The sequence below is a fragment of the Malania oleifera genome, chromosome 7 (assembly GCF_029873635.1).
Source record: "Malania oleifera isolate guangnan ecotype guangnan chromosome 7, ASM2987363v1, whole genome shotgun sequence".
Taxonomy (NCBI): domain Eukaryota; kingdom Viridiplantae; phylum Streptophyta; class Magnoliopsida; order Santalales; family Ximeniaceae; genus Malania; species Malania oleifera.
This window is the reverse complement of record NC_080423.1, coordinates 100,852,233-100,869,864: the sequence shown is the minus strand read 5'-3', so window position 1 is coordinate 100,869,864 and position 17,632 is coordinate 100,852,233. Positions and strand designations below refer to the sequence as shown.

At 36.5% G+C, this 17,632-nt stretch overlaps 1 protein-coding gene across 2 annotated transcripts in view; it reads right to left on the bottom strand.

Annotated features, from left to right (window-relative positions):
• Positions 1–468: 468 nt before the first annotated feature.
• The window catches only part of LOC131160257 (protein TOPLESS-RELATED PROTEIN 2-like), a 43,492-nt gene continuing 26,328 nt past the window's right edge, over positions 469–17,632 (bottom strand). Inside the window, exons 22-25 of one of the 2 annotated variants that reach the window (XM_058115710.1) lie at positions 16,392–16,487; positions 1,489–1,674; positions 1,073–1,245; positions 469–898 (exon numbers count right to left, since the gene is read on the bottom strand). In XM_058115710.1, the coding sequence (XP_057971693.1) occupies positions 685–898; positions 1,073–1,245; positions 1,489–1,674; positions 16,392–16,487 (669 nt within the window). In that variant the 3' untranslated portion in view covers positions 469–684. The remainder of the gene's footprint in view (positions 899–1,072; positions 1,246–1,488; positions 1,675–16,391; positions 16,488–17,632) is intronic. The other variant, XM_058115712.1, reaches the window with a different exon arrangement.

Sequence of the window (17,632 nt, the reverse complement as noted above, 5' to 3'; positions counted from 1 at the left end):
CTAAGTGCTAGGGTTTTGTAAGGAAACCGTTTGTGAGCACTCAACTCCATAGCGCTTATCCATAATCCCACTCAGCCACTCTACTTGAACAGTGGGGATATGAAAAAGGTCTACATGGTTTATGAGCTTGAGACTTTTTTGACCATCTAGTAGTTCCTCAAACATAGCTTTTTAATTAATATAGTTCCTTTTGATGAGGGATGAGTATCGCAGACTAGAATGCCCACTGAATGGAGTGGATATCCAAGATGCAGAGCCAATAGGGAAGTAAATCCAATTCCAAAGGGCAAATCTCAAAAAACAGCTCCAAATTGGTATGATTCCAAATTAATGCTGCAGAAAACAAATCTGATTTGTAATATAAGTAATGATATTAATTCAAAAGCATACATATAATTAGGGTTAGCACAGAGAGGACTTCTGCAGTGGTGCCAAAAGGCACAAAGAAAAAGAAATGGTCTGTCCCTCTTTCAAAATTTGTCTCTGATCATGATAATATATAATTTTGCTCCGTAAAATTTCATATGGCAAAGCTAGGGAAAATGTCGAAAATATTTACAGCAAAATCTCTGCTTTGAAGCAAAATATTAGAGCAAAAAAGAATGGGCAAACACAAAAAAGTGAAGAAGAGCTCAACACTGCTATAAATGACTCCGGTAAATGCCCTTATACCACAAAACACCATCACCTGGAATGGGGTTCTGACAGCTGACCACTCAGAGAAGGATTTGATGAGTTTGAGGGGAGGGACCCGTTATCTTGAGGGGGTGGAGCACCCCATTTAGGCTGTGCATCAGATGGCTCAACTACATGAACCACACCGTCGCTCATGCCAAGTGCAATCTGGTTGGGTTCAGATGGGTGGGCTGCTATAACCAAGGGATAGACACTGCCGCTGCTGCCAGAAATTTTTCAGTCAGTACCAAATTTCTACAAGCTCCAACATGCAACTCTTTAACAGAAGATTGTGAAAGGACGAGTTTTCAATATCAAGAACAGACATATAATGTTTAAGTGGTAACATCCTTCTGTTAATATTTTGTTATGAAATGTACAATACGGTTTAGCATACCTGGACGGAGACAAGGGCATGTAAGCAGATGGCGCTATTCGACATCGGAGCCTTAAGCTGTCTGCATCAAAAACTCCAACAGCCCCATCACAGAAACCACCGTAAACGAGCAGACCATCACAGGAGTATATTGCACTCGAAATTGGAGCTGTGAGTGAGTCTCTAGGGGACCACTGCAAGATCCCCCAATCCCCAATTCAATTAGTGAAACAAAAGTAACGTTCATGCAAGTTGAAGTTTGGACCATTATTAAAATTTATATTCACAATAAAGAACAAAAATAATTCCTTTCGAATTTTCCTTTTTATATTTATATTTGGGTTTTAGCCAACTATTGAAAATGCCAGTTTATTTATTTTACTAAAAAAGGTTCAAAAAATGGGGCATTTCAACATTTAACACTGAGAAGAACTAACCAATCGCAAACATTCAAGCTTGCTGTCATAGACAGAAATTTGATTTTCATGGACGACCAGTAGATGATTTTGATCATTATGAAACTGGACTTTAGTTTCTCCGGTAAGTGAGGATGGGCAACCAGCTGGTGCTTGTAAGAACTTTGTTTTCTTTTTCTCCCATCCATCAATGCTCCAAACACATAGCTGCAACCCAACTCATCAGATATTAAAGAAATAGACATAAAAAAGAATTTGCATATGGCTAGATTTCACAAGACCTAGATTACGTAGTGTGCAATGTGATCTATGCATGTAAAATACTTGTATTAATACCTCATTGAAATTATTCAGGTTCAATAACCAAATTCTATTCCAACTTTTCATGACAAAAGCCATATGTTTTAATTAACATAATACACCCTGATTTATACGAGACTCCTTAATCTTTCATGTCAAAATCATTGCTACAATTGACATAAACCACCTCAAATTGTACAACGGCTTTATTATCTGATACGCTGCCTCACACACAAGCCCATTGGGCTTGAAAGCTTGCACAAAACATAGGCCCTGTGCTGTGTTGAACTTTAATTATAACAGAAGGGGCTTGGACCCTCAGTTAATAGCTTAAATTTTTAAGCAGCTCTTTAATTTGAGATCAGACCTTTGTTGACCTAAAATGACTGCCCTGTGCTATGTCTATGCTTTCAAGTAATACTGCTATTTTTCCAACCACAATTATCAAGTGGTAACACCTGATCCAAAGAATCTGATGGAATGTAAAACTTCAAAGCGGTTAACAAAGTGGCACAAAGTAGAGAGAGAGACACACACACAAACACAGAAGTAGGAAAGAGCAAGGAAGAGGAAAGCACACCCACCCTAACTGTCACTCAACTGCACAAAGCCATTGCTCTTTGGGTGTTGAGAGAAGGATAGGATCCCTCGGCTTGGACTTGATAGATAACCGCCGTGAGGCAAAGCCTGGTCGAGATTCCTCAAAGGAAATGGGCTTGATTTTTTTTATAGTACTTGGGCACAGAATGAGACTTGTCCCTTGCATCAGTCCAGAGGTGATGTGAGTGGGCTTTTAAAAAAAAAAAAAACTGCAGATGAGAGTGACCGCATTCCCAATTCAACCCTGGATCGGCCCGCAAAGTAAGCCCTGTTTATTGGGCCTAGCCTGGCCAAGATAAATTCTGTTAATAAAAAAATGTTCAGGACTGACCCACAAATCCATGTTGAAAATTATCAGCAGTTAGTACACTAATTTATCCTGGAACATAAAGAAAATTAGAAGAACAAAAGGATTCAGAGTGGTTGCGCTGCCAGAGCAATTAGCATCAATCGACCGAATTGGGCACATTGGAGTGAAAAAAGAAAAAAATAAAAACAAAATCCAGCACAGATGCAAGTTCGACCTACAACTCCCTGCTACTGTCATTATAGAGCAAACACTAAAGTTCCATCAAGGTAACTTCCAACATCCCCCCTGACCTGACTATGGTATTTCAAACACTTGACTTAATGCCTAGGGCGAAACAGATGATACTTGTGATTGGTTCAATCAACTCAAAAATACGCTGTCTATATACGGGATAGGGGTAAGGAATAAAAGACAAGGTATATATAACCATTATTTGTCTTTGGGGTTATGCTTGTACATAGCAGGGAAATATTGACTCTAAACATGAATCAAGTGAAGTTATGACCTATGATCCAAAAATTTGTGCCTGTTAACCATTCTCCGAAGGTCTATTCCAGATTATGTTCTCACTCAACATGGGAAAAGATATTAAAATATACACGAGAGTTTCACAGACATACCAAACAGTGCCGGTTTGAGGAAAATGAACAACGGCTATCAGGTGATTTTAATATTGAATCCAACTATGGCACAGTGGTCAAACTTTTGATTCCATCAATCAAGTGCAGCTTATGCAGAAGATGTAGAAATGGAAATCATTATCTTACGGTAAGCTAGACGAAGTGGGGAAACCATGTTAAGTCCAAACACATGACCATTCAGCAGTTAGATTCCACTGTCGCTAAACCAAAGCAGCCTGATAAACTTCTGCTACAAATGAGGATAACAATTGTTATTTAGCATTATTAGTACGTGCCAGAGTTATCGTAGTAGGTGTGAATTAGTAAGGGTATTATGGTCATTTGCATGTACCTGATATGCATTATAAATAGAGAGAGAGACCTGTCATTGAGGTTAGGTTTTTAGGGAAAAAAAAAAAAAGGCAGCCTGGTGCACATAGCTCCCGCTTATGCAGGGTACGGGAAGGGGCGGACCACAATAGGTTAGGTCTTTCAATTAACCAAATACTTCAACATGGTATTAGAGCAAGATCCAACCTAAACCCTAAGTCTCATAGCCACTGCCACCCTCCACCAAAATCAAACCCTAAACCTCAACCTGCTGCTGTAGAACACCATATGCACTACTAAAGACCAAAAGGCAGTCCATGAGTCGCCAGAAAAAACTTCTTGATCTGTCTGCCAAATTTCACTGCTGGAGGGACCTCCAAGTACCTGCGGAAAGCTTGCTCCAACTCCATGCGCCGGAGCGTGAAAATGTTCTGAGCAATTTTTTTGCTCATATTCCTTATAGAATGCCATAAATACTCCCATACATCATAACATCAACTTGTCTGTCATGTATTCATTCAATAATTCAATTTTTTTTATTATTCACTCGGATCACTTTGTTGATGGTTGTTTGGTACTGTTAGAGCTGTGTACTGATTTCTTGGGGCTGTGTGTAAGCTTCTTGATGCTGTGGAAGCTTTATGCTGGTTTAGTTGTGACTTGTACGTGGTGGGTCATCTTCTTTGTGGTTGCTCTGATTGCTCCAGATAATAATCTTGTAATCATTGGAGTTCTCAAATCCCAAAAGTATGTTCCCCTCATTAGTCACTTGTTTGAGTGAACCACTTACTATAACTATATCAAAGGAAGAGTATTCAAGGTTTCTACAGTATCAATCATCTTCACCAAGCATCTTATCACATTGCACCTTTTGCTTAGAAAGGTAATAATAGAGTACGTATGTCATCCAATATCTCTCCCTCTAGTCCTTGGGTTATTGATTCTACCACCACTAATCATACGACTACTGTAACCAACTTTTCGCCCTCCAATATCCTAAAAATCTACCACAAGCTACCCTTGTTGATGGGTCCACAACTATAATTAAGGGGATTAGGAACAGTAAATCCGACTCCCCCCTAGGTTTGTTGCTTGGGAGGGGGGGCCAGGGATGGTGTGTCAGCTCAAGAACTCTTAATATATCTTAAAACAATCTCCCAGAGCATGGTTTTGTTGATTCAGTGCTGCAGCAGTTGAGTTTGGCTTCCAACGGCATGCAGTAGATCACTCTGTATTTTATCATCATACCCAATTCGACAAGATTTTGCTCATTGCATTTGTTGATGACATTGTGATCACTAGTGATGATTATCAAGGGTATAGTAGTATCGAGATATCATATGGGAACCATCTTGTCGCAGAGGAAGAATATTCTTGATCTTTTAGGTAAGACTAGGTTGTTGGGATAAGACTTGTTTTTTGATCTGGGATAAGATTCAACATATCGCTTCATTTATAGGTTGTTGGTGCTAGTTGTTTCAAAGGAGCATATATTGAGAATGTTAAGCATGATTGGTTGGTTGTTTTGTATTGTTCTAGCTTTTTCTCTTCTTATTAGGAGGATCCCTCTGCCACTCTCCTCATTTGAACATTATTTCTTTAATAATATATTTATTATTTTTCAATTAAAAATAATAATAATTTTTTTCCTAAAATCCCTTACAAAGGAAAATTATTGTTGAACTTGAAGTTTTTCAAAGAAAACAGAAAAATTTAGGGCCAGTGGAAAAATTACGAAGAAGCATGTTAATTTTTCATTTTTACAACATTTGTGAAATAAATGAACAACAATAAAATGTTTTGGCACTATTTGCTTGTGCTAATATTTTTATTTTTCATTTCCAATTTTTTCAAATAATTACAAAAATGTCATTTTGTTTTCCATTTTCCAAATTTATATAGAAAAGTTGAAAAACATCTTTTTTATTATTTTCTACATTTCTAACTCTCACTTTGTGTATCGGAGTATGAAATTTGGACTATATACTTTAATTTGTGTGGATTATGTATTGATTTCTTCCAAAAGTCCAAAAAAAAAAAATCAAAATTCAAGCCCCAAAATCCATGGTCTCAAAACACTACAATTTATAGAAAAATTGAAAGAAAAAAAAATTTGTCCTTGTTGTAATTATTTTGAAATCTAGAAAAAAAAAATGAAAAATTGTATACAAATTTAAATGAACTTTTTTTCCCTATATTTTTAGCATGAATCTTGGAAAACCAAATAAAAAATTAATTTTTATAATTCTTTGAAAAACTAAAAAAATTAAAAAAGTTGCCCACAACTAAATGGGCCCTTATTTTCTTAAAATATTGAAATTTTTTCATAAAAATCTCACTCTCTAAAATCTAAAAAAGTTCTCATGAAAAAACAAAGTTTTCTAAAAGTATTTAAGCCTTTTGAATATTTTCTTTCAAATCTCATAGAATGTGCTCTAACTATGTCTAGAATCAAGTCCCATGTTGGGTGCACTACAAGGGCTTTGAATCCTTTGATCCATCACTCAAAAGACAGTATGTAGGGCTGCACAGAAATTACTGAAAACCGAAAACTAGACCAAAACTGAATTGTTTAACATTCTGATTCAGTTTTTCTATTTTGGCTTTCGATTTCAGTTTTAATTTTTTAGAAAATGGTTTTCAGTTTCAGTTTTACACAAGAATCAAACTGAAAAACTGGTAAACAATCATTAGTATACAAATTTAAATATTTGTTATATTTGTTTCTGTTCCTATATGTTCTTACATCTATTATTAATTTCTACATGCAGTGCATACTTATGTTTGTAATTAAACTTTTGATTGATTTACATTTTATAATAACAATGAATTGGTGGGACTTTTATAGAGAACGCGAGGCTCATTCACATTTCTCCTTTGCGATGTGGACAAGGGAGGGCTGAACCTGTGAGGGCTTTTTGAACATTGAGCTTGAGAATTGTTGTTTGGGTGTTGGGAGTGGGAATTGGGAACAATTGTCCCACATCGACCAACTGAAAGGAGGACCCTTCCCCCCTTCTATAAAACGTCAAACCCATGCTCTCATTTTCCCATGCCTGGGATTTGCACCAAATTGTGTTTTTCTGAGCATTAACTGCTTAGATCCATTTCTAAAATGCAAATTATGCTTAAAGTTATCTCTAAACTTGATATTTATGTACTTCGTTTTTTTTTTTTTTTTTTCTGTAAAGTAATGTGATGTTCCACTAAGTTCGGCTCAATGGTACTTCGAGATAATGAAAATCTTAACATTGAGTGCAGAACAACAGAGTAATAGTTATCTTCAATAGGGAAGATGGGTCACTCTGTCTTTCATGAAACGATTCTCTCAGCCTTGCTCAAAATCAATCATGGCAGCACAAATCGTAGATGTTAAGGGACTCAGTGCAGATTGAACTTAAATCCTTCAATCTGAGATTGGGGGAGGGGGAGGGGGAGGGGGAGGGGGAGGGGGAGACCTCTTTGTTGTGCGTGTTTGAGAACAACCTCTTATAAGAGGTCGGTTAAACTCTCAAAAGAGGTAGCTTTTTGGATTGCTGATGGCTTACCAATGTTCGTTCGGCTGGATAGAAGATCCAGAAATGTTCATAAGGGAAGTCTTCTATGTTGGATGGCTGTTAGGTGGATGAGGGTGGGGAGGTTTTGGGAGCTAGGGCTGAGGGAGAAAGGGAGAACTTTTTGGTGTTCATTCCTAGAGGTGTAAAAGGTGATGGATGGCAAAGACATGCGAAAGAGTTCTGCGAGTCTGCAAAGGAGTTTCGCCTAGATCTTGAAGAAGCAGGTGCAATAAGCTCTTCAACTCCCAAGTCGTGGAGTAAGGTAGTGCTGGAAGGGAAATCAGGCGAAGGTGATGTAAGTCGTATGAAATCATATCATTATGTCTTCGCAGTGGGGGAGACTTGCAATTGAAGGATTCTGGAGTGACGGTTCCAAATAAAATCACAGCTCATCCGGAAGAGAACATCCATGAGGTGAAAATGCTTAGGGCTCCAGAGGTCGCTATGAGCATTGTAGAGGCAGCTAGGGTTGTTATCAGGGAGGAGGAGGACACAAAAGCTGGTCTGGGTTGGCTGGTTCTGGTTCTCATCGTGGACTTGGGCCAGGTATGTAAGAAAGGAGGGTCTTCTTTCTTAATAAATTTGACCATCTTATAGAACAGGCCCACGGTTTAAATAAAAATTTGTTAGGACTTTCTATGCTCTAAAGAGGGTTCTCCTCAACAAGGGTTTTCTCAGTGGGGTCTTGCTTCTAAGAAGTCCCATGGTGAGGGCATGGGCGACCAGGCCCATCCCGTATCCAATCCCGCTAGTGAACAGGTCAATTCCCCTCCCAAAATTCACAGAAGCCAAAAAAGAGAGACGGACGCAATCAGACAGTTGTTAACGAAGTCCAAGTCCTCTCTTCAATTATAAAAGACAAACTTAGAGCGGATACACATTTGACATGTTATCAGGACGATTTTAGTTTGTTTTTGAAAACCGTTCAGGAAGAAAATGATATAAGTGTCAAATCAGTTGTTGATTTTGGTTATGCAGATAAATTAAAGGCTGGTATATACAGGAGTAGTAGTAAAAAAGAAGCTGGTTTGGGTACAAAATCTGATACTCAAGGTTTTAACTCAGAAAAATGTCTGTTATATACAGGACTAATAGTTAAAAAGAAGCTGGTTTGTATACAAAATCTGATGCTTAAGGTTTTAACTCAGAAAAATTTAAGGGTCCAAAGGTGTATGCTCGCCAGAAGGCTGTTCTGATGAGTGCAGAAATGAGGAAAGTATATGAAGTGAAGAGAGAGCATTCCGGTTTAAGGAGAGATTCTGCAGGTAAGTTTAAGTATCGTGGAAGATGCACTTGCTAAGATGAAGGATATAGGAAGTAATAAAATTAGCAAAGAAAATGAGGTAAAGAAATGGAGAGATTTTTTTGATAATGACAGTCAGTCATGTCATGAGTGAGTTTGAGTATGATGGAGTTTGCTGTTGGATGAGATTCAGGAACAATATGGATATGTTTCTGAATCCTGTGATGATCTTGGGAACCTTTCATAGTTTCATATGTTAATCCAGCACTGTTGGAAGGATTGGAAGGGGTCTCGATTTATGATTTATGATAATAAGGGGTTGGATAAAAAAATGCAGTGCAATGATGGTATTTTACCTACACCAGAGGACGTGATTTCTAGGAAGGCTTTAGAAGCCCAAGAGATATTGGATAAATTGGATTTGAAAATAAGCGATGCTGGGAGGAACGGACGTGCATTTATTGGGAGTAAGTTCAAAGCGAAGAAGGGTCAAGGGAGCTAGCAAAACTGAAGTACTTGGTGAATTACGATAGGAAGGCATTGAAAATGGGTTTCCTTGGTTAACTGTTCTTTCTGTTTTTTTTTTCCTTTTTTTTGCCCTTTTTCTTTTTCCGCTTTTATTTTTATTTTTTTGAAGTGGACTTCTTGTCCCCTTAGTTTGTAACTGCTCTCTCTCCTTAAGGTTGCGTCAACCTATGTTGACCTATGGCCATGGGTTCAAAAATTTGAGCTCAGCCAACACATGCCATAGGCCTGTATGGCCCAACTAGTTGACAAATTTTTGAAGGAAGTAAAACATTTGAAATTTAGAAAAAAAAAATCAAAAGATAAACTGAACCAATTTAATCGGTTCTTGTAACACTTTAACCGTCAGTGTACAGTTCGGTTTCAATCTACGGATTTTAAAAACCAATAAATTCGGTTCAGTTTTTGGTTTGGGTCAAAACCGAACCAACCCAAACTGATTACACTCCTAACGGTATGTAGACTATTTAAGATTTGACACAAATTTAAGCCTTATTTCATTTTTAAGAACCAAATGTTTCCTTTTCAGTTTGACTTGTTCAGTTCCTAAACCAAAAGAAAAATCCAACTCAATAGTATCCTCAATCTAAACTCTTTTAAATGCGCAAAAAAGTACTTAAAAAAAAAAGATACAATAAGAGAGGGAGAGAAATTAATTCCTGGGAACAAAATAAAAGAATAAATATTTTTTTAAAAAAAAAACTAACAATAATCAACCAAGAAAACCCCTTTTTAAACATTTCACCTGTAATTCACCAAACGCTTCAAGTCAGCTAATTTCTACCCTTTTTCACTTTAGTTTTACCACCATCTAATAGAATTTCATTTCCTCCACAATAAGACATGCAAACCCAAATTATCCAAATGCTGAGCTAGTTGACCTTCCCAGAAATTTCAGCTACAGGGGAGGGCAAAATACGCTCATTTTCCATTTGCTTTGAATCCAAACATTATTTTCAAAAATGCTAATCCCCTCTAATTGTTCCGTAGGAGGTGGCGGCGGTGCAAACATTAAATCCCAAGCATATCAGATGAATCAAGAATATACCCATTCTGTTCCTGAATCTTTCCAAAAGCAAACCCCCATCACAATCAAAATCACTGAAGTGAACACTACCATTTTCCAAGATGTCCCCCCAATTCTTTTTCTTTTAATTGCAAAATCTAACTTCCCTTGTATCATCCCTAGGAACAATTGGCTCCTCCACTATATTTAAATGTCCTCCTGAATCTCTCCTAACAACTTTCTTAGCTATCTCACCAGAATAAACTGGCTTATCTTCAAAACTTTTTCTTCACTTCAACATCCATCTGCACCGCCTTCCAATGAGGATAAAGGATTGACCCCTAAACTAATCAAAATTTGCTTCCTCGCCAGTGGATTCCTCCCTTCCCCCCCCCCCCCGCCCCCCCAAAAAAAAAAATCATCCACTGCAGAAGGCCCACTAAAAGGCCTCTCTCCAGGAGTTTCCTTTCCTACCAACCTTCCAGAATTAATTGAGACGAACCTCTCATTAGTCGCTTCTTTCCCTCTACTCCTTCCAATATTGTTGCTCCTTCGTGGGCCATCATGAATTTGCTTCGAAGATGAAGTTTGCAGAGTCAAGACAGCACTTAGGTTACTTTTGGCACGCAGAACATTTATTCCTAGGAATAGATTAGTTATAATAAGTCGGTTACAATTAGTTATACAAAAAGTTATGTTGTTATCATAAAGCAAATAACAAACTCAAAACTTTTCATGAATCCATAACAAGGAATAGCTATTCCCAAATTTCACCATGGGAAAGTCTATTCCTTTCTTACTATATATTGGATGAAATAATAAGGAATATACAAAGAATAGCTACTCCCTCTTCTCCCAAATTTTTCATTGTATTCCATCTTATTCCAAGCAATTGCTATCCTGTGAAACCAAGCTAACCTTAGGTTCTTCTTCGAAGAGGAATCAGATACAGGCACCTCTTCGCGTGAGATTCAGTGTTTGGCTCAAAAGTGAAAAGAGATAATTGGGTTTGAGACCCCTCCTTGTCATATACCCATTTTGAGCTATGCCATTAAGATTTTGGGCCAGTCTCTTTAGTTGGACCAGTTGCTGAATAGTCAGGCCTCTCAACTCTTCATTGATATGGCCCAAATTCAAACGTCCAATCTGATTATGGGCTAGATAAAGGCTGAGCCAAACAGAGAATTAAAAGAACCCCCATTCACATCTAGAATACAGGCCCAGGTCCAAAAAATTAACCAGACTAGGCCCACACCAAATAGCCCTCATCAACCCATCTTCTCCAAAAGAAACCCTAGCTGCCTCTGAACCATTTGCAACTCCAGTCAAAGCCCTAGCCATCTCGACTGTGGGACGCTGAAACTCAGGCCGAAGCTTGTTTTCTTCCTGCAACGAAATCCCCTGATCTTCCATTTGCAATTTCCTCCACAAGCATTCTCCCAAAAGCCAAAAGCATCCATCACTTTTGGCCCATCCAGAAACAAAATCTGAAAAACCTTTTCCCTTCCAACCATGCCCTAACTCCAAAAACTTCCGAATATTTATTGTACGAATCCCATCCATTAACTTACACATCCATCATGAAAGTTCTAAAACCCTTACCCAAACAACCAAGGGCAAATAGAGCAAGGATCTAATACAGCCATGGACAACAGTGATAAAAAATGAAAGTTAGGTGAGTTAGGATAGGTATCATGAGAGCGAAAAAAGTTCATCACAACTAAACCCCTACTTTTCTAAAAACTTATTTTAAGAATTTTCCTTCCATTTTTCCGAAATAAAAAATGGCAACGCTACTAAACCCCTCATTATATATTGAATTGAGAATCAAGAGTTGGCCCCAAGCTAACCCATGGCCCTCACCATTATTTATATTTATGCTAATTACTAGTAGAATGAGAAAACCTCCCTTAGAGGTTATGCTATAGCACATGTCTTGTCTTAATTTATTCAAACATTTTTTTTCTACGCCAATTTACATCTCACCTGAAATAAGACAACATCCTTGCTTTCATATCTTGTATTTTAAAAATATGCTTTCAATTGCCAACACTTAACAGAATAAATTAGGATTCTAACTTACTTGAACTTCCCTAAGAAAGCAACAAAATTCATCATATATCTATATAACGCTGAACATATCCATACCATCTATGTATAAACTCGCCTATTTAATAAAACTTCAACCGCTTCTCACGAGGTGTTCCCAGATGTAATCACCAAATCTTATTCTTCCAATTCTTCCATCTTAACAAAAATGCAAGCAATAAAACAGAAGGTAATTTTGGCAATTAATTGTAGCATCACAGGATATTTTCTGGGATAAAATAATAAAAATTACTAAGACTAATTTGGCAATTAATTGTAGCTTCACAGGATATTTTCTGGGATAAAAGAAGAAAAACTACTAAGACTGAGTTTAAGTATTGGAAGAGAAGGAGACTTACAAAGAAACAAAAGATGAGGGGAAGAAAAAAAAAAAGTTGTTGTGATAACAAATCCCTCTGACCTCTTTGCACATCGACCAGCTTCACTCTTGTAAACAACACAAACACAGGGCAGCAGAGAGAAGCAAAAAATAAATAAATAAAAGGAGCCTTACCCCACCCTACCCCAGCCCACCCCAAAGCAGAGGACATCACCCTCCCAATTAAAATGTTAAAGCTTGTCTCAAAGAAAAACAGAGGAGCCACGACTACATTTTGGATTGCAACCCAAATCATAGGGCCAGCCTTGACAGTGTAACACCCAAACTTTCAGAGGTTAAAGTCATGGAAACAGCCTCTTAAAAATGTAGGGGAAAGGTTGTGCACATCACACCCTCCTCAAGCATCCAAAATGGCAAGGGAGCCTTGTGCATTCTCTTACACAAGTTCAGTTTACACGACCCAGCCACAGCATTGTATGATAATGTTGAAGGTTTTCAAAATAAATTTGCATGGTTTTAAACTCTACAAAAGGAAAGAACAAGAAGCCAGTGAGACTTAACCAGTTATCCCACATTGGAAAAGGAAGAGAATTTTGTTTACATTATATACTCCTAACATGGGTGCAATGACATAAGAGTGCTGCATCATGATGTTTGCACAGGTGCACACATATTAAAAAAAAAAAAAAAAACGCATGGCACAATGCGGCGCTCTGATAGCCTGCTTCATCTGTACAAGACACAATAAAGGTTCTTAAATTTATGCAGGCAGGTCATATTATAATCTAGTAGGTTGAATTAATTGCTTAAATTTGCCCTGATGAACCAATTCAATAATTTGGTTGGTCAACCTAGCAACCAAGCCACAACTCACAGTGCCCCAACATGGGCAATCCAACAGTTGCCTCAAAATGGTGCAATATAGACTGTTAAGAGATAACAGCCTGATTGGATGGTACAGATTCCAACCTGAACAGGGGAGAATCATAAAAAGAAGCATAAATAAACCAATAAAGAAGCAATGAATTAGGCATTCCAAAACTTCAAGAAAAAAACAATTCTGTAAATAGAGACCACATTCCACTAATCAAAGTGCTTCTCTACTATAGCAATTTCTTCTTATCTTCTTTCTGCAGGTGTATCAAAATTATTATACACTGCAGGACCATAGTTGCCAAACCCAGATTCAAATTGTGAATCGGAATTCCAATTTTAGGAATCAAGAATCAAGAATTGAATCAAATCACAAGATTTTGGCAAATTTCAAAAATCAATTCTAAAATGACATGCATATATTGATATACAAACAAGAAGCAAAATAATAAATACATTTAAATTTTGATAAGAAAAAAATTTTATTTCACGTGTATGATTTCCCTAAACGAATGAAAAGTAAGAGAATGAATTATAAAATATTAACAAAATAATGAACTTTATGTTGTTTAAGGGAAGGAATCAAAAACAAGTAATAAAAATTTGAATTTATGGTGTTTATCAATAATTTTAAAAATATATATTTCATGCATATTCTCTATTGGATTTATAAAAAAAAAAAAAACCTAAAAACAAGAGTACCAACATGAGTAACACCTTAGCCAATGAGTGTTCCACACCTTCTCAATGGCGGAGCACTATACTCCTCCTAGAGCGAAGAAAGGTTTTGTGAAGGCAACAAAAGACCTAAAGTTCCATTTTCTCCTCTTCTTAAGAACAAAGTTGAGCTAGACATGGAAGGGAAGGTAGTCGTGTAAAAATAAAATCAATCAAAAAGAAAGAAATGTTGTTTTAGGGTTCTGAACTAGTCAAGTTTGTCAGGATATGATACGTCCAAATCATGTGAATCAATAGATTATCAATTCGATAGATTAACAAGGTGAAATGATAGGTTCCGCAAAATCAGCAAATCTTAGATTCACTAGTAAGATTCGAATTGATTTGGTGCGGAACTGATATGAATTTTATGAATCGAATTGTGAATCGTATTTTCTAACTATGGTAAGGACAATTAATCTAGAATTGCAATCTTGATTCTTCTAAGATTGTTTGAAGATCCATCTATTTATGGTGCAAAAGCAAGTGGACAAGATTTTATAGTATCCTAATCTCCAGACCAGATTTACTTGATCTTGGTTCACATTTTTCGTGACTTAAAAACCCAAACCAGTGTCTAACCTAACGAAGTTATCTAGTTAGTCATACCGGTGGGTCATATTTGCAGTCAAACCAGTGACATAAGCATGACAAATTGTGTAAATTTATATTTATTGATATTATACATAATATACAACATGAAATACATTTATAATATACATAATATAATATAGATTATATATTGATATATATATAATTTCTGCTTATGGTGTTTATCAAGCATATGGAATTTATTGACTTAAGAGAAAGCGTATGATAGGGTACGGTGGGTACCCAAGGAAGTTCCGTGGTCGGTTTTATTTTTTATTTTTAAATGGTGCATGTAGTTGGTATACTAATGTCTTTAACGATATGTACGATGGAGTAATGACTAGTGTTAGGACAACAGGTGGAAATACTGGGAATTTCAAATCACAATAGGTGTACATCAAGCATCTACTTTGAGCCCTTATCTTTTTGATTTAGTAATAGATGAACTTCCTAGGAGCATCCAAAATGAGGTTCCATGGTGTATGTTGCTTGCAAATGATATTCTCTTGATTGATGAAACTAGGGGTGGAGTAGAATCTAAGTTAGAACTATGGACAGAAGTTTTAGAATCTAGAGGCTTTAGGATAAGTAGAAATAGAACAAAATATATGAAATGTAATTTCAGTCATAGTAGGAGGAATACTAGAGACAAATTTAAACTTGATTATGAAGAAATCAATAGCACTAGTAGATTTCAATACCTTGGATCGATTACGCAAGCTGAAAAATAAATTGAAGAAAATGTAATGCATAGAGTTAAAGCAGGTTGGGTAAAATGGAGAAGCACTTTAACTGTGTTGTGTGATTGTAGAATACCCTTAAAATTAAAAGGGAATTTATATAGGACGATTATAAGACCAACTATGCTATATGGATAAGAATGTTGGGTGACCAAGAAACAATATACCAATAAAGTAAAAGTTGACAAAACAAGAATGCTAAAATGGATGAGTGGCATTGCGTTAAAAGATAAACTAAGGTATGAATACATTTGGGATAAGTTAGGTGTAGCTCCTGTAAACTATAAGATAAGGTAGGGGCGGCTCAAATGGTTTAGGCACCTACGACGTAAGCCAAATAGTGCGCCAGCGAGGAAAAGTGAGCTAGTCCCTGTGAGGGGCAGTAGAAGGAGTAGGGATACACCTAAAATAACTTGGAATGAGATAGTGATTAAGGATTTAATAGCCCTAGATTTGTTGAAAGAAAGAGCCATGATCACAGATAAGGATTCATGTAACCGACCCCACCTAGTGGGACTTAAGACTAGGTTTGCTGTTGTAGTTGTATATATGTAATTTCTATTAGAATATATATATATATATATATATATGTAGAGAGAGAGAGAGAGAGTAATATTACAAAGACACTAGTCATCATTACCAATTAACCAATTAAATCCAAAACATTAAAGGAAAGGGACTTACATAGCACACTTTGAAGTGGCTTTCATCATTAAAATTATGCAGCATTTCATCTTCTGTGTACCATTTCATCCAATAGATGATATTTCATCTTCTACATGCCATCAGTCCGATAGATAATCAACATTTTACCTGTTTTTTTCTTCCATTATTTGAGCTACCATACAGATTATTTCCAGAAACGGAAAAGTGGAGTAAAAAAAAAAAAAGAGCCTAAGTGCAAACTGTAGAGATGAAAGTCTGCAGTTACACCATGACAATCATAGTCTTTTGTCTCCCTTCTATGCAAACAGGCAAAAATGATAGTGTTTTCACTTTTTACAACCAATCAAGTCAATAAGTAGCAGGCACCCATAAAAAGCAAACGCTTAAGAAACAAATCTTTAACCAACTAAACACTGACCTGAGCATCAGCCCCTGAAGAAACTAGCACGTTTAGAGTCTGGGAAAATGCAAGCCCTGTTATTCGCTTTTGGTGGCCCTTAAGTTTGATTTTGACCTACAAAAGATATCCATGCAAAAGCTAAACATGCTTCAGAAACCACTAAAAGAATACAAAAGAATTATTTAACAAGTGCCAAGAAAAAACCATTTCTGTAGAGCTCTGAAAAATAGATAGGTGGTTCAGCTTGCATCTTTGTTAAGGTTGTTAGAGAGCTGTATTCCATCCAATAAAGAGGATGTGAAGAAGTGGAGTTTGGAAACTTTGACGGATTCTTCCTGCAAATCTTTCTTTGAGTTTTTGATCCAGGAAAACTTGTCTTTTTCTCTATATTATTGCACTTGGAATGCCAAATGTCCCTCAAAAATTAAGGATTTTTTTATTCAATTGGTTGTTCTTAATAGAGTTGATACTATCAATTTTCTGAAGAGTAGGAGGTCTCCTAAGGTTATATCCCCGGAAGTGAGTGTTCTCCATGTTGATTAATTCTGAATCTGCCTGTCATTTGTTTTACATTGTTCTTGCCAACGTTTTAAAAGGCTCAATCGAGGCTCGTATTGAGGCTCGCCTCAAGGCAAAGCATGCTTAAAATGCCTTGAGGCTCAATCTAAAATACCAAATTCCAAAAGGCTAACACATTACACATTAAGGCTTACGCATTTGTAAAAAGGCATGCCTTTGTGCCTTTTTAGTTAAGGCTTATGCATTTTGGGTGTATGATTCTCAAGTTAAACTTGACTAGAAAATTTTAATTACGTGTTTATATAAAGGAATGTCATAATATGAGTTGATTTCTAAAACTCCTAAACCTCAACCTTTCAAAAATAACTAAGAGTCGTATATTAAATCATGAAAATAATTTGAATTATGTTTTCTATAATAGCATAGCTATCTCTTGTCATGAATTCAAGTTAGGAGGCCAACAGGTAGTTTGCAACATATATATATATATTACATTATAGGTAATTTTCTTAATTTTTTTCTTTATTTTTAAAAAATATATAATTTATTCACATATTTTTACCTAAATATAAAATTCTAAAAAGGCTTATGCCCCAACAGCTTAAGGCTTACACCTTGCCTCTTAAGGGTTAAAACACCTAACCTCACACCTTGCCTCTTAAGGGTTAAAACACCTAACCTTACACCTTCACCTTTTAAAACTTTGGTTCTTACACCTAGAAAATATGGAAAATAGACTC